This window comes from Schizophyllum commune (assembly GCF_000143185.2).
Source record: "Schizophyllum commune H4-8 unplaced genomic scaffold SCHCOscaffold_20, whole genome shotgun sequence".
In the NCBI taxonomy this organism is placed as follows: Eukaryota; Fungi; Basidiomycota; class Agaricomycetes; order Agaricales; family Schizophyllaceae; genus Schizophyllum; species Schizophyllum commune.
Genome location: NW_026089557.1, coordinates 1 through 27,199, shown reverse-complemented (window position 1 = coordinate 27,199; position 27,199 = coordinate 1). Strand labels below are relative to the sequence as shown.

The following is a 27,199-nucleotide window of genomic DNA, read 5'->3' as shown; positions in this document are numbered from 1 at the left end:
CGTCAGAGCCTGGAGGCGCGATCACGTGTTGCCGCCACAAAACTCCATGCGGCGCCACCGCACCCCTTTCCCTCATCCTCCGCGACGGGGCCAACTGCAGCCCGCGTCTCCCCCTTGTCTCTGCTTCATCTATCGCCGCATAGCTCTCTTGTACCTTTACGAAGCATATCATGTCCGAAGACCCTCGTCTCGACCGTTACGTCGAGCTGTGCAAGATCTACCACCAGCAGTGCAGGTGCGTGCGCCCGTCTTCCCTCCGAGACCGTCTGCTGAGCAGGGCGCCACATGCAGATACTATGAGGCCGAGGTGGCCGCCACTCGTGCACTGACCTTCAACCCCATGCACCTGAACGTGCGTTACACGAGGGGAAACATCCGCCGGATGGCGAAGAACTACCACGGGGCGCTCGCGGGTGCGTTCTGACTTTACGTGTCATTACCCGAGGCTCATGTTCCGCTCCCCCTTCCCCCAGACTTCAACTTCGTTCAAGCCACGAACCCGGGCTTCAAGAAGACCGCGAGCGCGATCGAGCAGGTGCGTCCGCTGGCGGACGCGGCCGGGCCCCCGCCCGAGGACGCGGACTACGACTTCCCGCAGACGCACGGCGGCTGCAAGGACTGGGTCGCGCAGTGTATTGGCGACGACAAGTACACGTCGACGGCCCCCTCATGTCGCTTCCACAACCACGACGGCTGCGCGCGCGGCGACAAGTGCACCTTCTCGCACGCGCCCGACGAGAAGAGCGTGCGCGATGCGGTGTGAGTGCTCTAGTCACTGGTCGCTGCGATGACGCACGCTGACAATGACTCTTTGCAGCGGCCAGAACGTTTGCTTGCACTTTCTGCTCGACGACTGCCGGTTCGGCGCTGAAAAGTGCATCTACTCGCACAGTCGCGCCGACTTGCCTCCAAACGGCTGGTGGGACGACCCTCACCAGAAGGAGATCGTGCGCAACCACGTGCGCTCTGCTCTACGCAAGTCGGGGAACAATCGCGCGCGGCGCGGCGGCGTGAACACAAGGCATAGACGCGGCCCCTCCACATCATCGTCGGCAAGCAAGTTCTACTCTGGGCCCGCGTTTGTCAGCACCTTCGACGCTTTTGACGACTACGACGATGAACGACAGATGTATGGTGGATTTACGGAAGACGATGTGTACGAGCTTGCTTGCCAGGGCGTGAAGCCCTGGGACGAGGACGCCGGCGACGTCCTGGCGGTCCTCGGTGGCTACTACTAAACGAACATAATGTAAATGCGCGCGAACGCGATAGATAATGGGCTGTACTCACAGTAACTACCATACACACTAGACGTACATAATGCACGCGCCATTGTTGTCCTTTGTTCTCAAGACAGCGCCGGCGATACAACAGCGCCAAACAAAACACGCTATTGTGTTGCGGACAGGGGCGTGCGAAGGCCGCCCGCGTTAGGCAATTCCCATTGTTCGCACGTTCCGCGCCTTTTTGAACTTGCACTTCGACCACCAGGAGGGATGGAGAGCGTCGCGCCCCAGATGAGCTTTCCGCCGCCACCGGACGCCTCTGACAGCGTCCGGACACCGTATTATCGGTATGTATCTCGCGCCTAGCGACGCCCGCATTGTTCTCACCCCGCGCAGCGCCCCCGCCGAAGCGTCGCCAGCGGAGGCACCACCATCGCACAAGAAGAAGAAAGGGACGAAGGACCACATCCCGCGCCCCGCGAACGCGTTCATCCTCTTCCGCGCCGACTTCACGAAGAACCACAAGCTGCCCGATGGGATTGAGAAGAACAATGGGAGCCTGAGCAAGATTGCATGTGCGTGGTCATCTCTCGGTTTTCCTATCCGTCCTGACCTGCTATCTAGCCAGCGAATGGAAGAGTCTGTCCCCCGAGGCACGCCGCTTCTGGGATGAACGCGCGGAGGAGGCCAAGAGGGAACATCAGGCGCTTTACCCCGACTACAAGTACCGCCCCGTTCACGGCAAGAACTCGAAGCACAAGCCGAAGGAACTCGTCGGTGTGTGGAACGACACGAAGGAGGAACCCGAAGCATCCAAGCCGGAAGCGCCCACCGCACCCGTCGTCGACGACCGCTGGATGGAGGGATGCTCGACATGTGCGCCCATTGTTCATTGTTCTCCCGCCACGTGTCTGACCGCCGCCTTTGTAGTCTCCGTCTGGAAGGCTGATGGCGACGACTCGAAGCGGGGGAGGGGGCGGCCGCCCAAAGGCCTCCCTCCACCACCACCAAAGCCGAAGAAGGGGCGCAAGCCGAGGGCGAAGCCCGTGTCGGCATCGTCGCAGCCCGGCGCGGAGGTGTCCCCTGAGGAGAAGGAGGCGTACGAGCGGCGTTGCGCGTACCTCGACCAGCTGTCCGCGCGCGGCGTGTCGGGCGAGGCGTTCGAGGTCGCGAAGCAGGCGTGGGACGACGCGCATCGACTGAAGCCCAAGCGCGCTTCGCCAAGCGGATCGGCCGTTGACGCGGACGCGACGGAGGACGAAGGGCCAGAATCCGAGTCGGAGACTGAAGCCACACGACGGCCGCCTCCCATTCCTCCTCCCCCTGCGCCAGGGAATGCGCCCCCACGCGTGGTCGCGTCCGCGGGCTCCTTCTCCTACGACCGTCCACCGATGCCGCCTGCCATGTACGGTCCCGACCCCGTGCGCTCCAGCTTCACGCAGGAGCCGACGCTCGAGCGATCGACGCCGCGCGAGCCCACGCCCGAGAAGGCGGTCTTCAAGGACGCGTCGCCCGAGCCAGACACGGAACGTGTCGCCGACTACCCACGCTCGTTCGCTCGGGGCGAGGGCGCGCCTCCGGTACTTCCTCCCTTCACGCACACGCCCGGCGAGCCACCGCGGCGTGACTCATTCGTGCGAGGGTCGGATGACTCGGCCGACGTTGAGATGCAGGATGCGGGGTCCGTCTCGAAGGCGCCGCCGTCGAGCAAGCGCAAGCGTTCGCCGTGAGTAAAGCTTTCCGATGCTTGCTTGACATACTGACGCGCATCGTAGACCCTCTGCTCCCGCTGTCGATCAAGGCGAGAAGACAACGCGGACGGACGAGTCTTCGCCGGCTAAGCGCCCGCGGCATGAGTATGTGATCCGTTTTACCTCTTTCACGATCTAATGGCCCGGCAGCGAGCCTCAAGCACCATCACCTACTGCGCCAGCCAAGCCACCCAGCGCCTCACGCGCCTCCTCGCTCACGACCGCCGACGGGGAGTACGACGCCGACGGCGACTACGACATGGAGGACGGGGCCGCGGAGGAGGACGAGGACGGCATTGAGTCGGAGGATACGGACTACGAGGAAGGGCGCGCGAAGCCGAAGCCCAAGCCGCGGTCGCGAGGGGCATCGGCGAAGGCGAGGGGGCGCGGGGGCTCGACGCCGGCGGTGGCGAAGAAGGCCGCGCTGACGAAGAAGTCGCCGCCGCGTGCGGCTGCGGCCGTCGCGGGGAGGGCGTAAGCCAGTGGAAGGTGTGAGGAGTTGATATAGGCATGAGGAGCGATGCTCAGGGAGCTAGCTCGAGGGTGGGCGCGGTTTATCCGGCGCGTGCGTCGGCCAGTTATCATTGTTTTGGATTGTGTTTCCGTCTTTCGCGTTCTTGGATCCTGTTATTTGATGTCGGTCCTTATTACCATCTAACGAAGTGTACTAGCTTTCATGATAATCGTATTCGTTTACTGGTACATCGTGGGACGGTTGATGATGCCCGACTTGAAGTCGAGATGCTCCCACAAGTCTACAGACTGGATTCAAAGTGCGTATCACCTCGTGTAATTGACGCTCACTTGTCTCGCAGAGATGTGTCCGCCCGGTAGCGCCGCCGAAGCGGGCCCTCGACGTTCGTGTCCGCGTCCTACATAGCCGCAATCAGTACGCGACTCGACTCGCCAGCGAGAGACCGCCGTATATAACTCACTAAACTCACGCCCTGGTCCTCTAGCTGCTCCCGCCTCCCTCGCTTAAGGCCGCGAAGACTCGCCTCATCCTGGAAGCGTGGATAGAATTCGTCGATCATGCGGCGCACGACGTCCGCGCGTGCATAGGGCTCCTTCCTCGAGTACTTGCATCTTGCGTTCATCGCCGAGTCGAGCGCATTGCTGACTTCCTTTGCAGAGGCGCGCGCGTTGACCTGGCGCGATGTCAGAATGCGACTCGCGGGAGCTACAGTGCACGCACACTCGTTAGGAGATTGAGCGTGCTGTCGAGCGACGCGGCATCCTCTAGAACATCTGTCTCGAGGACCGTCCAAATAGCGATTTGCAGCGCCTTCCAGTTGACGAGGTGGTAGCGGGAGTAGAATTCGATGCGCGCGATCGCCTCGAAGACGCTCTTCACATGCATATGGTCGCGATCTGAAGCGATGTCAGCGACGAATTCCAGTTATAAGCTTACCGACAGGTGCAGCGAAGGCATCGTACTCACATGCGTCCGCATATCGCCACAGTCCCCAGAACGCCTGCTTGCTGTAGTGTTCCGCCCTCCTCCAGAGCGTCATATTGCACGCGACGACGAAGATGGAGTCGTAGATGCCGTTTCCGCCTACGATGGTCGGCATGAAAGGGTAGAAGAGAGAGGCCAGGTCGTAGGTGAAGCACTTGAAGACTTCCCCGAAGATGAGCGTCAGCTGGTTCTTGCGTGAAGTGGCGAAAAGATCGCGCTACGCAGGGCATGAGGATGACCTGGGTAGCATGGGATGTGGACGCGACCACTCACGAAAGACGCTACCGGAACGCCCTGCAATAAACGCAGATGGTGCTCGACCACATCATGCACTCGTTGCAATTGCTCCCGATTGGGCGCTGGGAAGGTATTTGTCAACGAAAGTGTTCATTGGTACTATAGCACCACTCGTGGGAGACGAAAGCTCACCCTCGTGCAGCATCCCCAACTGCGTATGTATCTCCGTCTGCGCGCGCCTAAGTCCGCCAATCCAGGCAACACGTGCATGCACGTTGTCCATCCAGCTGCATTAGCCGCATCAGCGTCGCTCGTACCTGTGCAGGACGAAGAAGACACCACGCACGGTTTAAGGGTGGCCGGCACCGGCCCTGTCTCTGTCAACGTCTTGAGGGTTTGGAGCAGATCGCGGATGGCGTGCGATAGTAGAGAAGGCGCATGTTCGTGAACTACGAACCGCAAGTTGGGCGGCTCGTAGTCCGCGCGCACGAGGAACCTGAATAGGGCATCTTGAACATCCATCTCGTCGCAGGCTTCCGATACCAGGGCGTCGAGCCGCACACGGGATGTCTCCTCATCATCTTTGGGGAGTTGCGATTGGTTCTAGATGACGAATGAGTGAAAGGACTGCGTATACGGAGAGTATACTTACTGTCGACAAGGCTCTCTCGATGAAGGGGCTCATCTGGGTGACGGCGTCCCTAGCCAGGCCTTCACGATCCAAGACGGCGACAGCGCCCAGGTTGAGAGATTCGAGGACCGTCGGGGGATCGAACGCCTCGGATGTTAGAGGCGTGTAGTGAAACTGACGAATCGTTAGTACGTGGGACGTATAGCTGATACTCCGAGTTTTCAGATGAGACCACTCACCCGCTGATCCATCTTGTCGAGTATAAGATCTAGATGCTGCTGCTTTTTCTCATATAGACCCTCGTCACGCAGGATCATCTGTGCAACGCCCAGGAGCGCTTTCCATGCCGAAAGCCATTGACGTGAGCGAACGCGGATATCCCATAGATTCGCCTCCGCAATTTCGGTGTCAGATCTGCCTAATCCCCGTGAAAGTAGTTAGTCTCCGGCCATGCGATCGAAATGAGCAGTCGACGCAGGATGACTTACATCTATGGTCGAAGATCCAGACAAAGAACTTGACGAGTACGTAGGGAACGATGATCCAGAGCGCGTATGTCCGGAAGTCTCGCATCGCGTCGTGATGGTTGGCGAGCCCCTTGCGCAGAGCGGCAGCCCAGAATCCGGTCACATAGAAGTGCCATGAGTATGACTGCTCGAGAATCCAGCGGCAGGCCGCCTTGCAGAACGCGCGAATCCTGTCGACGACTTTGATATCTGCGCTCCTAGCATGTAGATCATTAGTGCATGTTCAACACGGCCAATGACATGAGTACGAAGGAGCGATACGCACTGGCGGGGCATCCTGGAGGGCCCGAATGTTGCGCTCAAGAATCTCGCACAAGCGCTCCAAGATCGGCCGCTCGTCCTGTAACACTAGACACCGAGTCCAAGCTGTAAGAGGTCCGTGTTAGCTTGAATAGAGATTTGACTGTATGGCTACGACGAACCTGGCTGCTTCCAGCGAGTCTTCGTCCGCAACTCTCCATAGCACGCCTCGATCTCGCCTTGCGCGACGCCGAAACCAGTAGACCATAGGAGCCAGTGTCGACCCTCATCGCGTATACTGGGCAGAGTCGTCTAAGCTTTTAGTTGCGATCTAAAAAGCGCACTCACTGCCTCGTGAACGCGTCGCGCGGGAAACCGGAGTCGTGACGCATGGACTCGGCGATGAACTTCACTAGGAAACCTGCGTTTTGCCTTATCGACTCAAGTTCTGAATATGGAGTATCGCTGTCGGCTAGCACATATTCGCATGCGCAATCGCGGTCGTCGGCAGGGAGATATTTCAAGGCGACTGCAAGGAAAGCACGTGCAGCGAGTGTTTTGTTTCGTCGGGGATAAAAATTCTGTACTTCCATCGTTGCGAAAGGGGACCCGCCGCGCTTGAAAGGTGTTGGGCGTGAAGGTAGTATTTAAGGTTGCCAGTAAGCGCCGTCGCCTCGTGTCGGACATACCTTCTCGGCGCTAAAGCGCGCCAATGCAGTCAGCGCCTCCATCGAGATACGACAGACGCATAGAATTCTTTTGCACGCTGTGGGTAACAGGAGCTGTTCGTCTGATTGGACTGGAAGCACTGCCCAAAGATGATTCTGATGTCAACGCTTCAAGCAAGCGCCGACGGCAGGCCAAGAAGTGAGAGGCGAGAACGCAAAGAAGTAGCTTAGATATCGCATCCCAAAGCGCGCCACGCAGGACAAACCATGATGGTGATTGGTACAGTTCACTTCCAGTTCCGGCATTTGCCGCATGTGTTTGTCAATGTTTATGTGGCGTCCTATCTTTTTCCTCCGTCCTGCGCGCGCAGTTCGGCCATGAGCGCTTGAGCACTGAGCTGAAGACCGCGCTGGTCAATCTACGTCACCTTCGCTTGGAAGATGATGATACGCCACACAGACAGCTGTGTCAGCGCGTAATTCACTCGGCCACAGCCTCGTCCTCCCATCTACGCTCTGTTCAGCCCTGAACAAGTCAATCGATTGGTGCTGCTTACTCCGCTCTAGCGCGATTACAGCCAGACATATTTAACTGACAGGATCATCATACGAATACTTGAAGACGTGAGAGGGAACGTGTACTGCATGTGGTGGACGGCGCCTACGGAAGACTTCGTCGCTCACACACTCTGGCGCCCACAGAGTCATATCGAAAGCATCGGTATACAACCTGCTGCGATAATCTGCCACAATCTCTCGCTCTCAACGGAGCGCCGGGGGACGTCGAGAACATAGGCGCGCGTGGGCCATGTGAAGGTGCGTACTGCATGAACCGTGTGGCGCCTGACGACCGAAACCTTCCTACTCAGAATGGGTTGAATTTATTTGATTATTCCATGGATACAGCTTTACTCAGCTTGACGCTTTTCCTTACTGCACTCGTCATGCTTCTCACTCGCATTCAATTGTATCAAGCCTCGCCGACGTGCGCGCAACCACCGTCGTTGAGTTCGTCGATTGACATGACTGAAGAAACAGCTCGAGCGTTGATGCTGAACACGGCCTCGTCCTGCCCAAAGTAATCTTACTAGTGCGTCTTCGGGGTGCTTATTGTGATCTCGGCGCTTATCTAGTCCTCTAGCGCCATTCCGATGAGGCAGGGAATGGATTTTCTGTGCTGCGGGCAGCGGTACGTGGAAGCCAGGATTGCGGTGCTCTTCCTTGCTGGGCGCTGTCATCGCTTGCTGGCGTCCGGCGCTACGCTGATTTCTCAGCTCTCTTTGGTGCGAATATTTATGCCGACGAACGGCATATACTCTGTGCGCCATTGACTACCATATGGGCTACACGGGACTGCAGAGCCTCTAGATCTGTCTTCGCCTTCAAGCGTGCTCATCCGTGCTGCTACTCGCTCGCCTACCTTCGCGTCTGACTACGCCTTCGTCTTCCTCCTTGCTGTGTGAATCACCTCATTTAACAACTTCATGTCAGATCTCGCTCGCGATGGTCGCTCTTCTCGAGAGCTGCCAATGAGCTCGGCTTCGCCGATCCACTGTTCCGACGTAGGATGCAAAATGGCCTCGCTGTCGCCGTCGCCACCTCGCAGATCTCCGTCGAAGTACCACTCACGAAGATTGCACTATCTGCTGCTAAATACTTAGCATGTACCTCACAGCGTCGTCAGCGGTGCTCCTCCTCGCCGCTTACGCCGTCCACACCCACGCTTGCTCCTGCGCTCGGTCCAGATGCGATATAACAAGACCTCAGCCAAATTATTGCGTGGCTCGCTCGGGTTGGGCTCCGTTGGCGTGCGCAGGCTGAAGACGATGACCATGGTGATCTTCCGAGTTCAGACATCAAACTACAGCATTCTTCTTCCCTACTTCTATCTGATCCACCGAACCGTTATTCCCCGTCTCTCAAAAGATCATTAGCATTGGCTTCACTACACCCATGCCGCCATGTCGTCTCGCAAATCTGCCCGCGTTCGAAAGCGCTGCCGCAGCGGGCCTTCGACATCTATGGATTCGTCCTGATCTAACTCAGTCTCCGACGTTATGGGTTTCTCGCTCGTCGTGTATCACTCACCGCAAGCGCGAGCCAGTCTTCAGCGTCTGCTTGGCCTCGCCGTCCGCGCTTATGCCCGCGAAGCCTCGTCTGCGGCTGGAAGAATGGGTAGTGCTCGTCGATCAGGCTGCGCACAGCATCCGCGTGCGCATACGGCCCTGCTTCTAGTGGCCGCTCAGTGCGCTTGTTCAGGGCTGAGTCGAGCGCGACACTGATATTGTTCGTGGATAAGTCGTTGCTCTATCACGGATTGCGTCAGGATATGCATTGGGATCCTCGCAAAGGACGTACGCCACGCAAGGTCGCAAGGAGCCTGTGCAGGTCGCCGAGCGTTGCGGAGTCATCGGAATCGCGCTGCTGAAGGAACACATCGGTGACCTTTTGCAGCAGCTTCCAGTGGACGAGATGGAAGCGGGCGTAAAGCTCGACGCGCGCAGCCGCCTCGCGCACGTTCTGCACCCCTACATCGCCGCGATCTGGGTAGTCGTCAGTTTCCTCGCTCGTGCCGTAGTGCATGTCGGGCTCCGCCAATGAATCGCACTCACACGAGCAGGCATAGTCTTGCAATCCCTTGAGCGCGCAGAGGCTGATGGGCTCTAAGTGTGTTCGCACGATCCAGACATACGCGATTCCGAATAACCCATCGAACAGACCGTCGCCGCCTACGATGGTCGGGATGAAGAATAGCGGGAGGATGAACATGCTGGGAATAAAACACTTGAGCATTTCAGTAAGAACGGCCTTGACCTGTCTCCCCCGCGGGGCGGCGAATAGGTCGTGCTGTTTGAGAAAGGCATTGGTCAGCATCGACGAAGGAATGGTGCGAACTGTACTCACGAAGGAAGCGAGAGAAGCGCCTTGCAGCGCGCGTAGATGGTGCCCAACAACGTCCAATACCCTCTGAAGCTGTGCCGGACTCGGCGCTAGGAGACGCGTCAGAGAGACTGTTCATTGCTGCTTTCGAATCTATTGCCGCCTACCATCGCCTAACGTCGCTAAAGTCTGCCGAATTTCGGACTGCGCGCGCCCGAGACCGCCGATCCACGCCAGCCGTGCATGCATATTATCGAAGAGACTGTATTTCCGCACCGTCAGACACCACACCTTCAGAAGAGGAATCATATGTCACGCACAGTTGATTGGTCGCCTGGATGAACTTCGGCGGCGGGAGCTTCTTGAGCGCCTGCACCAGCTCGTCCACAGGGCCTCTAAGCGGATGAGGACGGTTCGTGCGGGCCGGAAGTGCTTGGGTAGGCATTACGCCGTACTCCGACCGCACAATGAACATGAATAGGGCATCCCGTATGGACAACTCGCTGCACGCTGTGGCGATCATCTCATCGAGACGCTCGCTCTCGGCGTCGTACAAGGTCTGCGACCCGTCCGAGGAGACATAGTTCTCAAAGGGACGTATCAAAAAGCTGTTGACCAAGGCAATTAAGAGGCATGCTCACCGTTGATTCGCAGCCGCGCCGCTTGCCGTCAATGAGCGGGCATATCCGAGCTACCATAACCCTAGCGAGCGCTTCCCGACCAGGAAGATGAATCGTATGCGCGTTCAAAGACTCGAGCACCGTCGGCTCGTTGCCTGTTGCTCTGTTCTCGTGAGGGCACTGCGTGGATCATGTCTCAAATACGCATCTTATTAGCTGAACTCGCTGACCACGCACCTCGATCAGATGGTCCATCTGAGCCAGTATATGTATGATATGCTGCCCCCGGTTCTCGTATATCTTCTCGTCGTCCAACATCTTCCGCGCCATGCCCCCGAGCGCCTTCCACGCCAAGAGCCATCTGCGCGACTGCTCGCGAATCCGCATCAGCTCATACTCTAAGCGTGTAGTCGAGGAGTTTGTCGCTGGAAGGGGAAAGGCTGTCAGCAGCGCAAGCGGACGCATACGAGGTGACAATCAGACGTACCGTAAGTGATGAAGGTAAAGTAGAGACAGATAGCGACGAGACTTACGAGCGTGAAAGTGTAGTAGTGGAAGCCCTCAATCTGCTTGCGATAGTCGGTATAGCCTAGGCGAAAGGTGACCGCCCAGTACGCGAGCGCCCAGAACTGCAAGATGAAGGGACAGAGGAGAAGGAGGTAGCAGAATGTCTTGATGATTGGAATAAATCTTTTCAACGCTGTTGAGTCCGCTGCCCTCGGCTGTGGACGTCAGAACGCGGGGAAATCCGTCGTAGGAAGAACGCACTTTGGGGACAGGCTCGCAAACCTCAAGACCCCGCACGATGTTGGCGTGCATGCGCTCAAGGACCAGCCGGTCGTCGCAGAACTCGGTCAGCGGCACAAGGTCTATATATAATCAGTAGAAAGAATGGGGGTCGAAGCACTGTTGCAGCGTACGCGTTTTCCAGCGGGTCCTGGTTCGAAGATCATAGTAGCACCGAGCGATCTCTTCTTGCGCGACGCCGAAGCCTGCGAGCCAGACAAGCCAATCCAGAGCCTCATCGTGTAAGCTATACAACGACCTATCAGCGTGATTCCTTCACAGCGCCGGCCTGCTCGACTTACTGTTTCGCGGACTCGTTCGCTGAAGGTGGAAGCTCGCCGATAGCCTTGCTGAGATCCTCCACCCGTATGTTCGCCTCACTTCTCAGTGACTCCGGGCGCAAGTAAAAGTCCCAACGTCCGCCTAGCACGTACGCGCATCCGCTGTCGCGGTCTTGACTACCGAGGGGTCTGAGCACGTCCGCGAGCAGGGCTAGCGCTGCGAGAGGCTCGTTCTTCCTGGGAAAGAGAGGAGGGATGGGATCCTCTGATACAGTTATATCCGGGGCAAGAGGCAAATGAGCAGCCATTGAAGCCGAATATCAGGGGGGAGGAGTCGGGCGGGTAAGCGCCGCCTCGTGTACCGCGTACGATCGCTACGCTGAAGAGTAGCAATGGCAGATAGCTCCGTGCACGTCAACGGTCTCGAGGCGCGTCGAGCCTGGCCTTTGGCGAAGAGGTAAAGAGTACTTGAGGACGATGGCGGATTTGAGACTGCGCTTGGCGCCCGGTGCGATGAGTGGCGAAAGAAATGGTGGTCAAGACACGATAAGCGCCGCCCTAGATATCTTGCCTATTAGGCGCCGCTCGGACCGTGTACCTGTACGCACTTACTTCTCTACGCGCGCTTGTGCATTCAGCGCTTACGGCGTGTGGATAGAGCCGCGGGTTCATGTCTTCCTATGCTGTACTGTGGATGCTTCCTGTATGACGCTGTGACTGTTAGGCGCGCTATCAGTGCAATCTTCCGTAGACACCATTCTCCTCGCGCTCTACACGTACCTTGGCCCATGTTTAGCGCTTACGGGGCGAATCAAAGAAGCGAGACGGGGCAGCGACATCAGAAGCCGCTACGCGAATGACTGTGTTGCTCAGTGATCACTTCGATGCAGGGTCGACACATTCGTTTGAAACGGCGATATCGAGCGGCGTAGGCCCAGTCGACCATGAAAAGGGGAGTACGCGGACGGTAAAGATGGCGGCCGGAAGGAAAGCGAGGTAAGAATGTCGACGCCACATAATCGCCTGCCACGTGACGTCCTCCCTCCCGCTCACGCTCTTAGAACCTTGATTAAGTTGATACATCGAGTACAAGTGCAGTGACTACATTCCTTCCACGCATATACTACGTCATCCTCGTCGGTGGATGCCTTCGAGGAGCGGGAGACACGTCCTGCACGAGCGCTCGTCCCTTACCCTTGTCCCTTTCCTTCGAGGCTGACGCGCGCGGCGGCTCATCTTGTACAACCGGACGCTTGACCAGCATATCGAACTCGTCCAGGTACCACTCCCATTCACCTTCCGGCGTCGGATCGCGCGGAACCTCCTCAACCACACCGCGCATGCGCGCAGCGAGGACGGAAGATGATATATTCGGGAAGCGCGCGCGAAGACCGGTGGCGTCGGACGCAGCATCGGCTGACGCAGCAGATGGGCGAGGTGCGGATGGTGGACGCGAGCCGACGAAGCTCGAGGAAGCGACGGCGGTGCTCGAGCTGGCGATCTTCGTCGCGGAGCTGCGAGGATCGTTCGCCGCAGAGCTGGGCGTCGCCGACGCCGATGACTTGCGCGACAAGGCCTGGGAGCGCAGGCGGTCTACCGCCCTTGAGAATGGACCAGCGACTGGCGCAGACGCGGAGGCCATGGCATTACGCGTGGATTTCGCGACGGGCCCACCTCTGACGCCCGCACAGATCGTTATTGTGGCCTCGCCCTCGCTGTCCTCGACTTCCTCATCCTCGGTGAGCAAGGAGAAAATCGGGATCGGCCGCGCAGATGCTTGGGATCCCGGGAAAGCGGACGCCGACTGGCCCAATCGAGCGGCGCTGCGCGTTCGCCTAGGCATACTATCAACGACTTCAACCTTTGCCCTCTTCTTCTCCCTCGGGGCTCTCGGGAGCGAAACGGAGCGGCGCTTGCGAGGGCTGACGATATGGCGGACGGCGGTCGAGGGAGAGCGTTCGTCGGGCGCAGGAGGTGTCGTAGAATGAGAGCGAGGCGGAGATGAGATCATGCGCTGAGGCGAGCGCGAGCGCGATGAGCGAGCTACGGAAGGCGATGATGACCGCGACGCGGTAGGCGGTGGACTGTGGCGCCGTGCGGCTGCCCGCGTCATCCTCATCGTCGACGAAGGCCGCAGTGCTTCGAGTGCACTTTGCCTGCGACGCATCTGGCTGTTCGAGTCGAGCGCGGATGAGCGCTCGTCGCGTGGGTTGATACCTCTACGGGAGACCCTGGAGCTCTCGACGCTCGCGTCCCGCCATGAGGGAGACGGGATCTCGACATGGGAGAAGATGAGACGTGACGAGGTCGCTTGCGAAGATAGAGCCTGACCCGCAGCGCGCGATGACGGACTGAGACCTCCGATATGTGAGGCGGAATCCGTCCTCTCAACTCGCAATGACCGGCGGGGGGCAGGAGTGGGTAAGGGTGGCGATGGTTGTTGATGTCGAGTAGGCACCGGCAGCTCAACATGTGAGAATACTAGTCGCCGTCCGTCTTCCTTGCGTGTCCGCGCATGATCTCCGGGTGCCGTTGGGTCGTCAACGCCTCTGCGTTGATCGATTTCCCCAACGGAGGGTGAGTTCTCGTTTTGCGAAGCCTCCTCGCCCTCACTATCGGGCACGTAGTCTGCGACCCGCTCTCGTCCCGAAGCATCCGCTTTCTCTGTCTTTTCACCTGCACCAATGATCTCTTCCTCCTCTTCTTCTTCCTCCTCCTCCTCCTCCTCCTCCTCCTCCTCCTCCTCCTCCTCCTCCTCCTCCTCCTCCTCCTCTTCTTCTTCTTCTTCTTCTTCTTCTTCTTCTTCTTCTTCTTCTTCTTCTTCTTCTCGCTCATACATATGCGCGTCACCTGCTTCCTCTTGCGCACCCGCCCCATCAGGCTCAGGCGTCGGCAGATCGACAAGCCTTGCCAATCTCTCCGATAGCGTGAGCGCGCGCCGTCCGTACGTGCGTATTGCTCCCTTGCGCGCGGCGCTAGCACTCGCTGACCAGCCCGCGAGTCCGTTCGCGGACAGACTCGCCCCCGCGTTTCTCGTATGACTATGACTGGCATCCACGTATCTTGAAGCGCTCGCCCCAGCGACCCTCGTGGAGCTCGTCGCCACGTCGACCGCGGCCTGGCTGGCCGCTAAAGCCCGAGCCCGCGTATGCGGGCCCGGCGACCCGTGCTCCTGCAAGATACGTGCCTGCGAGCGCGTGTAGTGAGCGGGACTGTCGTTGTCTGGTGTGGAGGGTCGCCGACGCCTGCGGGATGGGGGTCTTGCGAGTGAGGATGAGGAGGCGCGCGAACCCGATGGCGAGTCCTGGCGTAGATTGCGGGTGGGGGAGGACGAGGACCGATGTCGCGGACGAGCCCTGCGCTTGCTCGGGCTCTCCTGATCTTGTCCATCTGATGATCGTCCACGCCGCTTCTGCGCGCTCCGGAGCAGCGACTCCGCGCGCTCGAGCTCGCCGTACGCGGAGTCGTCCGTGCTGACGGAGACGCGGTCGTCAGCGACGACGAAGTTGCTGCTGCTGCCACGGCTGTGGGGGCGGTAGCCGTCAGAGGAGGAAGGTTTAGAATGATGATCCTGAGAAGGATGTTTAGACGAGGAAGGTGAAGCGAGAAGAGTTAGGTGTAGAAAAAGGGGAAGTACACGCACCTCTTCGTCCTCGGGGTCCGTAATCGATGCGTCCGAGTCGGCGTGGTCGGAGTTAGCGCGAGGGCTCTCGATGTCGTCCTCGGTGAGATCCCCCTCGCCCGGCATAGACTGCTCCTTGTGCGCCACCGACTCGCGCAGGTCGGCGTGGTAGCGGGCAGGGGGCAGGAACGTGGTCGGATCGACGGACGCCTTGAGGCGCGTCTTGCTGCCCAGCCATATATGGACGGCTTGCACGAAGAGGGGGTGCTGCTCGTGGTCAGTAAGCCGTCGTCTGTACACGAGAATGCACACGCACCGAGCGTCGCACGCGATCACGTCCCACGACCCAGCTCAGCCACGCCCGATCACTGCAGCGTCGTATCGTCTTCCCCCGGTGATGCACTCCGCAGGGGACGATGAAGTCGGCAAACCATGCGTCGAGGCATCCTTCCAAGCCCTCGACGAAGGCCTCGATGGCGCCGAGCGTTCGCGTGACTGAGCGATGGACACCCTGCGCGCGTGCGTCAGTCAAGGCGTTCGTTGTCAACATGTTCCCGCACGCACATAGCGCCCCTTCAGATGCGTCTTCGCCCACACGAGATACGACTCCGGGACCTCGTTCACCGTTCGTCCGGCGTGTGTGCCGAAGGGGAGGTGGTAGCCCCCGCTGCCTTTGTCGCTGTACCAGGCAAGGTCGGGGTCGTTCTGCACGTCATCGTCGTCGAGAAGGAGAGGGGGGAAGTCATCTGGCATCGTTCCGCGCGCCAGAGGGGGATCCAAGTCCGGTTTTAGATGCACGACATGGCGATGGGAGCGCGGAAGGAAGTTCGCACGTGGTGATCGTTTGACTGTTGATGCATTTCATCTCGCCTTTCTTTGGACCATCATCTCCACAGATCGTTGTGGGCTGGTCGTACGCAGAATGCAGTCGCTCTCGGGAAATATGTCTGGCTCGATGAGATACGATGCGAAGAGAGCTTTCTAGGATGGACGCAGCGAAGAAGCCTTCTGACACCGCGAATCCGAGGATGTCCGAGTGGACGTGACGTGCGCTCAAAGTCCGCCACAAAGACTCGCCTGCGCGACACGCCGGTATCCACCATTTTCCCCTCTCTCCCCCATGTCTGCAGATATGCCAGCCGACTCCCCTGATGACCTGCGCGCTCGGGAAGTTCTTTTGGGCGTCTTGAATGCCTTCGATGCCGACGACCGCGCCGTCGTGTGCGACTATGTTTTCAAAGACGGACCGGACCGCGACAAACTCGAATTATGCTCGACGGTACGATACCAAGCGGCCTGCATGGTCGACGCCCTCGCCCTGGATATACGCTTCGACTCCGGCGTCGACCCCGGTTTCTTCACGCAACAGTACGAGCTCTTCCTGACACTTCCCGCCATCGTCTTACATAGCGCCACGATCGCCCAGCCTGCATGACGAGGCGCGCGACTGGATCGTGTGGGCTGGCGGTTTCAGCGTCGCGCAGGACGAAGTCGAAAGGAGCTACGCACGGGTTCGGAGGTGTGAGCGCTGGGCGCGAGGTGCGTCGTCGAGATCGCCGCGCATATATGCGTCTCAATGCTTGCAGAATATCCTTGGGGACACGGCACTGTCAAAGACGACCGTCCGATCCTTGTCGACTTCTGCCAAGTCCTCGAGCGGAACATCGCGGAAATGCAGGTGACGCCCACTGTATGCTCTCCTTTGCCTCCTCACATCTCGGCTGTCCGTCGGCGATCTTGGTTGACAGTCCCATAGCCCGGTGCCGCACGAACGCTCCCGCTGTGTCTCCCCCGCGTCATGTACCGAGCACTCGTCATGCTGTTGCACTTCATGATCGGATTACTCGCCATGATTTGCGCTATGGGCTACCGCGAGGGACTCCTTGACTGGGAATGGTTCTTCCCTTGGGTGTACATGATCTTCGTTAGCGTACCTCTGGGCGGATTAATCGTATGTTCCCATGAAAGGTACTGCGTTAAGCGCAAAGGTGTGTGGTGCAATCTCCTCGACTGACCTCCGGAGCACTATCTCATGAACGGGGTCTTACACAGACGACTCGCCTGCCGCGTTGATGAAGCAGAACATCCATCACATGCGTGAGCGCTCTCGCCGGTGGCTTCTCCTATGGAATGCGCTACTTGCGCTTGCACAATACATGCTCGCGTGCGAAGACTGGGACGAGGATCGTCGGCGGCAGGTCTTGCGCATAATTGGCCGCGTAGAAGAGCGGGTGCGTTCCCGACGGGCTTCACGTCCCCCACGGGTAGCTGACACAGTGCCGGGCGTAGTTCGCACACGAGTTCGTGGACATGCGCCCGCTTTTCGAATCGATAGATCGTGCGCTCCTGTGCCGGCCTGGCCGGGACGGACTGGCTGAAGCTGTTGTCGCGCGGCTTCTTTCCTTTGCGCAGCGTCGCGCCGAGGGGCCCGGGCGTCAATCAGATACCTCAGACATTGTACGCCGAGCCTTCGATGCCGTTATCCTCTATGATGCTCATCGTAGCGCGCAGACAGGCGATGACTCGGGCGCATCGGATGCCCCAAGTCAGCTCCAGCGTGATCTGCACATCGTACTCGAGGAGGCATGCACCGACCTGGGCATCGTCGACCCGCTCTTCAAGGTCATCGCCATAGGGCAGTACGTGCGCGAGTCGGGGGCCGGGCCGCGCCGTTGGCGGTCCCGCTTTCAGTGCTATCCACACGATCTCGTAGTTGCCATCCCCACCGCCGTCGACGCGTCGCGAACTCTGAGCCTGTGCTCGGGGGTACTGAGCGGGTGTACGGGATTACTGAGCGGGTGCGCGGCGAGCGCCTTCCGGGCTGGTAACAGTATCGTGCTGATCACTCTGTCAGAGGGGTGCACAACATGCACGCGCGCCTGGCGTGGATCGGCGGGCTTGGACGGGCGCAGGATGACATTGCGGCCCAGATCGCGCTCTTTCGACAGGGTGCGCATCTTGGTCTGTGGGATATTCCCCCTCATTGAGTACCTTCGCGCGAGCAGACCCCGGTGCCGAGCAAGTCGAGCGCCTCGCACATACGATCGAGCATCACCTGAACGCACTGGGAGACTCATCCGTTCCCTCCTTTGTAAGCTTTACCGCTCCCTTTTGATCTGCTCTCGCAGCTCACACATCTACCCCTGAAGCGCGACCTCGCGAGACTGCGCGGCGGAACGGGCAATAAGACGCTCATTCTGATTGAGATGCTGAAGATCGTGTCCTTCATCCCGGCGTGCCTCCTGCTGGCGGCTACCCCCCAAGCGCCAAACCAGGATCTGGACTGCATCGTTCTCATCATCTATAGCGTAATTGCGCTGGTGCCATCGTTCCTGCTGGGATCATTGGCGCTAGTCGGGTTCTTTGACCATGCGTTTGCGCGTGAGTGCCAATGTTCGTCGTATGCCGGCGCGCTAAGCTGTCACTTTCCAGATCGCGGCGTGACCGAGATGCAGGGCGCGCACACGGCGGCCGCGCAGCTCGAGCACTACGCGCGCTACCACCTCGTCGGCTGGGCGGCGCTGCTGCGGCTGCTTAAATCCGACTCCGATTCTGACATCGCAGAGCGTGTAGCTGCCGTGGAGGAGGCGCTGTTCGAGAATGTGCGTACCCGCTCCTTCTCCCTCGCCCGTCGTGATCTGCAAGCGAGGACACGCCACTGACCATGCACAGATTGTCGCCAGCGCTTCCGCGCATTCCATCAGCCAGATGCTCGACTATAAACTCGACAGGCCGATGTTTTCCTCCGACGTAGACTTCTATAGGTCGTCTGCGCGCGTCGTGCGTGGCTTGATGGACAAACACTATCCGCACTTTCGGGGCGCAGTGCAGAAGTGCGGAGCCAAGCGTGTACGGGCGGGTTATCTGGACGCTCGTTATGGCGGACTGACGCTTGCGGTGAGTGGTTGTTGACAAGAAGGAAGAATCCTTACCGGTGTTCTCATATTTGTTCAGAGCGGAAGCGAGAATGCGTGGGCACCGCTGCGATACCGATACCGGTCGGAGCGCTTTCAGGACGTGGAATCGTCGGTTTGATCCTTTACTTGTTCTCTGTATCACTTTACGGTCGAATCATGCATGTCGACTCGTTCTCGTCGAGCCTGCCGCAGTAGAATTTTATTACTTTCTCGGGAGCTACAGATACGGCGGTCTTTCCCGTCCTCGCCAACGTTTGATCACCCAAGACTCGAGCAGCGCTTGGTTACTTGCTCAAGTTCTCTCCTCCGATTACATCGTGAGCATATCCGACCTTTTTTTCGGCTTCGGGTTGTTTCTCAGCAAAAGTACTTCTGCACCTTTATCCTGACCTCGTCGTTCGCTTTCCGACAATGTCGCTTGCACGGGCGCGCTGAACCAACCGAATTCGTTTCTCGCGCATTGACTGTGTGTACGTCCCCCGAAACCAATAGGAGGACTAGTGAGATCCACCACGACCTCAATCCCCCTTCGCCCCGGGGCATGCGTCAGTTTGTGTATGAGCTCGAAGACGCGCGAGCCGAGGCTCTATCATATCGCATAGCATGCAGGAATGTGCACGATGGACACATGCGCACGCTCGAGCCGGTCGTTGTCACCATGATACTGACATCCACCGCAAAGCAGACGTCGTGCGGGCTCGTCGTTCTCCGGGTTGACCTCGTGCGCTTCAGGCCCCAGCTCCATTAGAGGCGCCGCGTCGTCAGCGTCGACTGAAATCAACCGGAGACTTTGAGATCGTCGACTAACTCTCAGCTTATCCAGAAACCATGGAGGAAATCCTTGGCGGTGTCCGTCTGTTGGAAGAATCTGCTCTTCGTCCATTTCTGTGGCGTGGAAAGTGGGCCTGGCTTCGGAGTCCTCATCGCCCACAGCGTTGATCGACTCCGAGATGTGCATCACCCTCGACATCGGGAGCGCATGCGCCCCGCGGAAGGGACGGAAGCCTACGTGAAGCGGAAGCAAGGACGCGGCCAGCAGCCCGTGGACGCGTCGAGGTGAAAGGACGCGTTTGCGAGAGTGTATGAGCTGCGAGTCAATCGCCCTGCAAAGGTGAAGAAGCTGAAGGTGCTTGACTCGGAGAAGAGCTTGGGTGGTGAGATACTGCCTCACGTTGGCGAAGACCACCTCGTGTGGTCGCGTACCGTGCGGAGTGACTCAGTACCGCGTCGGGTGGATGGCTCACGCTCGACGGAATCAAGCATCGCGTCTTCGCGGAAGGTAATAGTATATGCAAAAGCATTGAGTACGAACGATAAGCACAATAAAGCGAAACTATCACTACGCAAGAGCGTCAGCCGCAAGCGCATCCAAGGGCACAAATCACTCACTAGGCGACTATAGGAACGTACTTGAAAGCAAAAGACTGAGGCAAAACGCGTTCCACATTCCGCGCAGGCAACACAACCCCACCACATCCTTACCACCAATCATCCTCATATCCCTCAGACCCGCCACCCACCTCGTTCACGTCGAACTTGAGCGTGCACTTCATGTTGTTCTTCGAGTACGAGACCTCGAGGCCGAGCACGTTGACGTCGCACGCGCCCGTCTTGCGCGACTTGCTCATCGTCATGTGACCCCCGCCGAAGAAGCCGCCACCAAAGTTGCGCGTGGGGAGGCCTGGGGGATGTTGTTAGTGAATGTGCGTGGGGCGTGCGAGGTGTGGGATGGAAGGGTCGCGAGCGCATGGGGAAAGATCAAGAGGGAGGGGATGAGGAAAGGGGGTGGGGCGCGAGGCAGAGGGAGAGTGAAGAGGGCGAGGGACGCGACGTAGGAGGTCAATAAGGGCGAGACAGGGAGAAGCGTGAACGCACCGCCTACCGTCCACCGGTTCCCCTTCAGCGCCTTCAGCTCGCCCTCGAAGAGGTCCGCGACCTGCCCTGCAGTCTGGCGAAGGTAGGTTAGCGTGGAAAACGCGGGAAAGAATCGCATACGCACATAACTGATTATCGTCACCGTGCTCTTTGGCTTGTTCTGCGGCGTGGGCTGGATGAGGGTGCCTTTGCCCTACGCGAGTGTCAGCAAGCACGACGGAAGCGTAGAGAGTAAATTTGAGAGAAAAGGGGAGGGGGGAGCGCAACGGGATGGCCAATGCACACGAAGGGAGGATAGGGAGGAGGCGTGTCGGCACGATGAAACATCCCACTCACCCCAAAAAGCCCCTCGAAATCCGCCGGTGCGAGCACCTCGTCGAACTTGATCGTCTTCGGGCCCTTGCCCTGGAACTTGACCGCGTCCGACTTGAGCTCCTTCTTGAGCCGATCGAAGAACGTCTTGAACTGCATCTTGCGCTTCTTCGCGTCTGCTTTGGCGGTTGCTGCGTCAGCTTTCGTGGTCGACGCGCTCGCCGTGGCGGCGCTCGGAGTCGAGGCGGAGGCCGATGCGTCTTCGTTATCTACGCGCGCGCGCTTGGCAGGTCGCGCGTCGGACGTCTGCGAAGGGGGTTCAGCGATCACATATCCTGACTTCACGGATGTACGTACCTGCGACGCGCCGCTCTCGCGTTGTGCGAGCTCCTCCTCGAGCTGAATGATACGCAGACGCATGGCTTCCATAATCTGGGGAAAGCAAATGCAGGTGCGAAGCAGGATGAGATAAGTGGGGGAGGGGAGGGGATAGAGTGAGGGAGAGGTGGCCAACGGACCTGGGGGGTGACGGGCAGCGACGCGTTCAGGTCAAGGGTGTCTTGAGTCCATCAGCTGTGTCCTTCACCAGTAAGCTCAAGAGCTCACTTCCATCCACCAGCGTCAGCGTTCTCTTCCGCTTGCCCTTGCCCTTCACGGGCGAGAGCTGCGCGATCTGCGGGGCGGGGACGATCGTCGGAGGCGACATGGTGCACGTTGTGAGTTTCGGGTCGGGAGATGGTCTGTGTCGTCGATCGCGTCAAAGTAAACTTGCGTCGGTAAGCGTTATCAGCTGCGGCGAGGAAGTAGCGCGTTCGCGAACAAGCGGCCGTAACGACAAAGGACAAAGGAGGCCGACCGCGCGGTCAACGCGGTCACCTGACGCTTGCGTCACACCGTCACTGGCCCGTCGGGAAACCGCCGCATGCGGAAGGCCTTGTTCTTTGACGTCTTCCTGCGAGACCATACACATCTAATGCACTATCATCGCCACGCTCTTCATCTCCCTCGTCTGGGGGCACGTCAGCGAGTAATCAAGTCCCGCATCGAGCTCTACGTGTCCGTCAAGAACACGTTCAAGCCGCTGCTGTACGCCGCGAGTGGCTGGGCGAGCTGGGTCATCATCTTCGCCCACATATTCAAGTTGTACGACACCAACAACGAGGAGACGAGCCAGGCGGCCTATCTGGACAGGGTAAGTCCGCTCGGGCCTGACTATCGCATCACGCTCACCCGTCGTAGGTCTATCAAGTCATCGAGTTCCTATTCTTCTTCGCCCTGGTCGTGTGCCTGCAGAAGATGCTGTCCCACGCCATCGCGTTTGACTTCTACCGCACCGCATTTGAGGAGCGTATTGAGGAGGTGGCTCAGGCACTGCGCGTCATCGAGCGCCACCGCGACTTCGCCCCAAGAACCGCTCCCGCTCATCGGGGTTCAACAAGTTCGGCTTCAACACTCCGACGCTCGAAAAGACCGGCTTCGAGTTTGGCACCAAGAAGAAGCGCGAGCAGCGCAACAGCCGCGAGGTGGACACGGACGACGGTCATGACGCGGACGGCGAGGACGACAAGGACCGCACGCTCGTGGACAAGAAGGTCAGGGACCACAGGAAGAAGAGCGCGAGCTTCTTCAACCGCGCGGGCTCGTCGCAGTAGGCTGACATGTACATGGAGCTCATGGGCAGCTCGTCGCGCCCGATGACGCCTGCGTTGACGAATACGCTCTCGCTGCATTGCTACCCGCCCACTGGCACGGGCCTCCCAGGCGACGAGACGCCGGAAGTGCTCACGCAGGCTGCAAAGGCGCTGAAGACGGTCGTTCTTCACGACGCGCGCAACTATAAGGGCAAGCAGAGCGACAACGGGCTTATCTGGAACGTCAACAGCACGAGCGAGGCCAAGGTATGCTTCTCCCTCTGAATTCGGCATACGATCCCCGCTAATGCTGGTTACAGCGCCTCGCCCGTATCTTGTACTTCCGCCTCAAGCACCCGAAGCGCTCGTACCTGCTGCCCGAGGACCTCAACCCGGCTTTCTCCTCGCCCGAAGAAGCGCAGAAGGCATTCCGCGTCTTCGACAAGGATAACAACGGCGATTTTACGCGCGCAGAGATTAAACAGACGCTCGTCAAGGTCTACAAGGAGCGCCGCTGCCTCTCGATGCGCGACGTTGGCTCCGCTCAGAAGATCCTCGACAAATTTTTGCTGTTCTTCGCCTTCGTCGTTTTGTTCTTCATCTCGCTCAGCGTCTTCGGCGTCGACATCGGCTCCAGTTGGTGGGGTAGTAACTCTAAGGTACTATCTCACCGTTTGGTACACCACGGCCTTGGGCGGGGGTCGGACGGACATCCGGCGGATGACCTCCGGCGTGGTCTGCGGAATGTCGGGCGACATCCCGCGAGACGTCCCCGGGCATTGAAACAGTAGTAGCCCGACCTCGCGAGACGTGATATGCCAGTGACATCTCTCGATAGACATCCCTCGTCGTGCTCGAGACAGCAGGAGGTATCCCTCGTATCGATACCCAGCTAGCTTCGTATCGAAATATTAATTCTGGCTCATTTTCTCACTCACTCGCGTCGTTTGGGGTGTGCAATCATCACAAGTCATCTGTATTCAGCCTCACTAGTAGAGTATATACATGAAGTAAAGCATTAAGTATTAAAGAATGTATGTAGATCCACGAAAGTTCACGAAACAACAGTAAGCTACTCAAACATGGAGGATGGAGCAGAGGGCATGGCAGCGACATTGATATCCTTTCCACCATTACCATAGAAATCGATATCGACGCGAAGGGAGCGGTAAATGATGCTATAGCGACGTTAGTTGGATTCTCACTGTAAGGGCAGATATAGGCTCACCGTGAGATATCTGAGCTCGTCTTGTCCTTCCTGATGTCAGCAAGGCGGTTGTCGACCTCCTCCCAGTAAGCCTTGACATCAGAGTCCTTCACGGTACGCTTCTTGACGAAGACGGAGCGCTGAAAAATTGTTATAAGACGAATCAAAGGAGAACAGGACACTTACGAGGATGGCGACGCGTGCGACGAATTCCGCAGTGACCGTGACCTCACGAATACCTTCGCCCAGGTCGAGAATGTTCTTCGCAAGGGTCAGGATGTCGAGGGCGTCCATCTTGGCATTATCGAGAGGCCCGACACTGGCCTTGACCTATCCATCTTATCCCCGTAACAACCGCTTGTTCCGGAAATCCAACTGCCCTACCACTCCAACTCTTTCATAAATATATGGTCAACAGTTAAGGAAAAAGATTGGTTAAATGTCAGTGGTGAAGGTGAAAAGTGAACTCCAACCAGCATACTCAACATGATGTCACTGAATTAGCGGACACGACGCGCTAAGTTGCGCACCCGGCTGGCCGAGTCGGCAAAATTAGCAGAATGAATTCATTAAGTTGAGCGACCGGATGCGCTCCGGCCGACCGGGTGCCTAACTTTGCACAGTGAGTTGGTTAAATCGAGGTGACACGGCAACTGCTCGGCCGCTTCGCACACAAATTAGCGCATTGGGTCTGCTAATATAGTGCGCCGGCATGCCCGCACATCTTCCGGACGGCCGAGCGGCTGAACTAGCAGAACGAATCTGCTAATTTATACTGGACAATATGTTGCCAGTCTTGGCGGCGGTAGTATAGTACACGAGTTATGCCAGCAGCACAGCTAATGTTACTCTACACTACGTCGTGTCCTATACTCGGTGGCAAAATATTTTGATACCAGGCTGGACACGCAAGTCCGTAGTAAGAACACATGTAAGCCAAGGCACCTCTGACTATTGTACTGATAGCTTGGCTGATCCTTTTATTAGGGCGATCAGCCTGTTCTTTAATCAGAGTGAACTATCTAAGGTGTAGCAAGCCCCTCAGTTTGCATGGCTGCGGATGCCCAAGCAGTGCTCATGGGCAGGTGGCGGATATTGGCGAATCAACTGACCATGTCGCTTAATTTTTGGACTCACGGCACCATTAATCCGTGGTCCCGAGGTCACGGTGCCGGCATGCCATATGGACCGTCTATCCGTACGGGCCGGCCGCATACGCACGGCACGTGCATGCGGAACCATGCGGGAGGGCGCATGCGGGCGGGCGCATGCGGATGCGGCTGTGCGCGCCGCTGCCAGCGCATGCCGCTAGCTGTTCCTGCGTCTTGCGATCACTGTGCGCGACCTCTGCAGGTAAGTTCCGCACTGCGATCGCCTGCTGTTCCCAGCCTGCTGGTTGTATCCTATGCTCATCTGCCCCGTAGGTCTGTCTCAACGCCTATCGCTCAGTGATCAGCAGCAGCAGCGCGATGTCCGGGAAGCGATCCAAGCCGCAGGCCAAAAAACAAGTCAATCTGGCGGTGCGCGCTCATTTCTGCCTCCTGCCAGCGTTCTCTGACACATCTAAGGACTATGCGCCTGGCCCATCGGACACCAGATGGAATCCCGCGAAGGATCCCGCGACCGTCTTTGTAAGTGACCTGTGCAGTGCTAAAACACGTAGGCTCACGGCTCTCAGCGGAATGAGGACGGAGGAAGCCATGCTCCCGTAGTGCGTAGCATTGCTAAGTGTGCTAACCAACGCTTACATCCCTCTTTACAGGGTGACCGGCTCGTACCCCGCGTACGGAGTAGAGAGGAAAATCCCTCAGTCCTTCGATCCCTGCAACTCATTGCTGAACCGTCCTTGTAGCTTCCCGCACCTCCCGGGCTCCCTCCGGCGCTCGCACTGAATAAGGGCAAGATAAAGGAGCTTTTTCAAGGCCGAGAGCTCGCGCAGCAGCCAAGCCAGTCAAAGTCGGATGGATGGGTATGTCTTACTCACACGCATCGACATACTCACTGACCATCATCTTCCAAGTCCGGCTCGCTTGAGGCGGCCGCCGAAGGCCAGTATCCTCCAGGTTTTTGGGGTGTGGTCGCCGACGGATTCGATGGCAAGGTGTGTAATGGGATCATCTCGAGCGTCACACACTAACTATCTCACTAGAACGTGATCGATGCGGGTGACGTGCAGATGGGCGAGCCGGGGGATTCATTGGTGCGGATATATAGGTGGCTACATGTATTCTATCTGACATATAATCAGCACGGGTCTTGGCGGCGCGCGGAAGCGATCTTGGAGGATAGCACCACCGATGCGGCCGGAATGGAGGTGGACGGCAGCGACGAGGAGCCGCTACAAGTCAATCGCGCAAATGAGGCCTACGTCGACAGCGATACGGATGAAGGAAGTGTAGATCAGGATGCGGGTGGAGATGAGGAGGCCGATGATGATGAGGAGGCTGCTGATGGAGAGGAGGATGAGAAGGCGGCCGCGGGTGGACAGGAAGCAGATGACGAGAGCAGCGACCGTGAGGATTACCAGGATGGGGTGCGTGCATTAGTCCGTCGTTTCTGTTGCTTTTGGATGCTGACTACGCACGCAGGAACCGCCCGGTGTAGACGCTGATAGTGCTGAGGTGGAGGCCACAATGAAGGTACGCATGTCCCAAGTCGTTGTGGCTCACTTGCCGCAGCTGTCTGTCATGTATCTAGCCGTCGGACGATGGAATGGACCTGTACCGCCCGCGCGAACGGTCAACCAGCGCCGTAGTGCGTCATGATAGATGGCTTCTCATTGTCTGCTAACTTGTTACAGCGCACGGAACCAGAACTGGACAGCGAGGGAAACTCCCCTCCGTGCCCAGTGCCTGCCGCGCTCACTCAAGATCCTGCCTCACCCATGTCGGTCGGGCGCCCGCGTCGCCTTGTAGGTAGTTCTGCGGGCGGAGGGGCGAAACAGACAAGGGTGCACATTCCTGTATGTGACCATCCCACAGTATATGCTTGTATGCTCACCGGCCGCCTATATATATAATCCCTGAAACTCACGTGGGTTTCAAACCGTGTGGCTGTGCAGATCACTAAGTTGATCAGCAATCTAGTGACTGACGAGTGAAGTCGACAATGGGTTTCACGATTCTGGCGAAACCCATTATGAGTGGTGAAACTCATTAGGGTTAGGGTTAGGGTTAGGGTTAGGGTTAGGGTTAGGGTTAGGGTTAGGGTTAGGGTTAGGGTTAGGGTTAGGGTTAGGGTTAGGGTTAGGGTTAGGGTTAGGGTTAGGGTTAGGGTTAGGGTTAGGGTTAGGGTTAGGGTTAGGGTTAGGGTTAGGGTTAGGGTTAGGG

General features: G+C 58.3%; 9 protein-coding genes across 9 annotated transcripts; 5 read left to right on the top strand and 4 right to left on the bottom strand.

The window, feature by feature from the left end:
- Positions 1–71: 71 nt before the first annotated feature.
- SCHCODRAFT_02645991 (uncharacterized protein) lies at positions 72–1,341 on the top strand. Its single transcript, XM_003025861.3, has 4 exons — positions 72–235; positions 292–413; positions 474–759; positions 818–1,341. Exons 1-4 carry the CDS (start codon positions 171–173, stop codon positions 1,236–1,238), a joined length of 894 nt encoding a protein of 297 aa, XP_003025907.1. The 5' UTR covers positions 72–170; the 3' UTR covers positions 1,239–1,341.
- A 120-nt stretch (positions 1,342–1,461) lies between these two features.
- SCHCODRAFT_02645990 (uncharacterized protein) lies at positions 1,462–3,679 on the top strand. Its single transcript, XM_003025862.3, has 6 exons — positions 1,462–1,573; positions 1,623–1,801; positions 1,851–2,102; positions 2,157–2,952; positions 3,002–3,082; positions 3,128–3,679. The coding sequence occupies exons 1-6, from the start codon at positions 1,518–1,520 to the stop codon at positions 3,453–3,455; spliced, it is 1,692 nt and encodes a 563-aa protein (XP_003025908.2). The 5' UTR covers positions 1,462–1,517; the 3' UTR covers positions 3,456–3,679.
- A 98-nt stretch (positions 3,680–3,777) lies between these two features.
- On the bottom strand, positions 3,778–6,664 carry SCHCODRAFT_02694353 (uncharacterized protein; the record flags this gene model as incomplete). Its single annotated transcript, XM_003025870.2, has 13 exons — positions 3,778–3,849; positions 3,913–4,125; positions 4,173–4,348; positions 4,389–4,653; positions 4,710–4,795; positions 4,866–4,960; positions 5,020–5,276; positions 5,326–5,478; positions 5,544–5,722; positions 5,793–6,028; positions 6,080–6,197; positions 6,254–6,369; positions 6,420–6,664. 13 exons carry the CDS (start codon positions 6,662–6,664, stop codon positions 3,778–3,780), a joined length of 2,211 nt encoding a protein of 736 aa, XP_003025916.1.
- A 2,020-nt stretch (positions 6,665–8,684) lies between these two features.
- Positions 8,685–15,681, bottom strand: SCHCODRAFT_02603845 (uncharacterized protein; the record flags this gene model as incomplete). Its single annotated transcript, XM_050344062.1, has 18 exons — positions 8,685–8,771; positions 8,828–9,046; positions 9,098–9,282; positions 9,352–9,468; positions 9,644–9,729; positions 9,940–10,205; positions 10,261–10,419; positions 10,477–10,664; positions 10,727–10,868; positions 11,008–11,108; positions 11,160–11,272; positions 11,328–11,543; positions 11,919–11,922; positions 12,087–12,104; positions 12,501–14,877; positions 14,950–15,195; positions 15,245–15,439; positions 15,493–15,681. 18 exons carry the CDS (start codon positions 15,679–15,681, stop codon positions 8,685–8,687), a joined length of 4,908 nt encoding a protein of 1,635 aa, XP_050196889.1.
- A 1,045-nt stretch (positions 15,682–16,726) lies between these two features.
- SCHCODRAFT_02522101 (uncharacterized protein) lies at positions 16,727–18,817 on the top strand (the record flags this gene model as incomplete). Its single annotated transcript, XM_050343487.1, has 10 exons — positions 16,727–16,916; positions 17,101–17,159; positions 17,264–17,385; positions 17,433–17,567; positions 17,783–17,877; positions 17,931–18,019; positions 18,078–18,309; positions 18,361–18,530; positions 18,601–18,708; positions 18,755–18,817. 10 exons carry the CDS (start codon positions 16,727–16,729, stop codon positions 18,815–18,817), a joined length of 1,263 nt encoding a protein of 420 aa, XP_050196888.1.
- Positions 18,818–19,434: 617 nt separating this feature from the next.
- SCHCODRAFT_02522123 (uncharacterized protein) lies at positions 19,435–21,738 on the bottom strand (the record flags this gene model as incomplete). Its single annotated transcript, XM_003025872.2, has 7 exons — positions 19,435–19,948; positions 20,328–20,526; positions 20,721–20,793; positions 20,845–20,913; positions 21,057–21,338; positions 21,390–21,550; positions 21,639–21,738. 7 exons carry the CDS (start codon positions 21,736–21,738, stop codon positions 19,435–19,437), a joined length of 1,398 nt encoding a protein of 465 aa, XP_003025918.1.
- A 216-nt stretch (positions 21,739–21,954) lies between these two features.
- On the top strand, positions 21,955–23,653 carry SCHCODRAFT_02595072 (uncharacterized protein; the record flags this gene model as incomplete). The annotated part of the gene is made up of 5 exons (XM_003025864.3): positions 21,955–22,224; positions 22,272–22,391; positions 22,442–22,624; positions 22,685–22,930; positions 22,984–23,653. 5 exons carry the CDS (start codon positions 21,955–21,957, stop codon positions 23,452–23,454), a joined length of 1,290 nt encoding a protein of 429 aa, XP_003025910.1. The 3' UTR covers positions 23,455–23,653.
- On the bottom strand, positions 23,614–24,200 carry SCHCODRAFT_02754047 (uncharacterized protein). The gene is made up of 3 exons (XM_003025873.2): positions 24,057–24,200; positions 23,892–24,010; positions 23,614–23,841 (listed from the first exon to the last, which is right to left on the bottom strand). The coding sequence occupies exons 1-3, from the start codon at positions 24,162–24,164 to the stop codon at positions 23,736–23,738; spliced, it is 333 nt and encodes a 110-aa protein (XP_003025919.1). The 5' UTR covers positions 24,165–24,200; the 3' UTR covers positions 23,614–23,735.
- Positions 24,201–25,144: 944 nt separating this feature from the next.
- Positions 25,145–26,889, top strand: SCHCODRAFT_02595070 (uncharacterized protein; the record flags this gene model as incomplete). The annotated part of the gene is made up of 10 exons (XM_003025865.2): positions 25,145–25,223; positions 25,295–25,390; positions 25,419–25,501; positions 25,723–25,839; positions 25,891–25,971; positions 26,020–26,070; positions 26,119–26,403; positions 26,459–26,509; positions 26,568–26,624; positions 26,671–26,889. The coding sequence occupies 10 exons, from the start codon at positions 25,145–25,147 to the stop codon at positions 26,887–26,889; spliced, it is 1,119 nt and encodes a 372-aa protein (XP_003025911.2).
- Between the last annotated feature and the right edge of the window lie 310 nt (positions 26,890–27,199).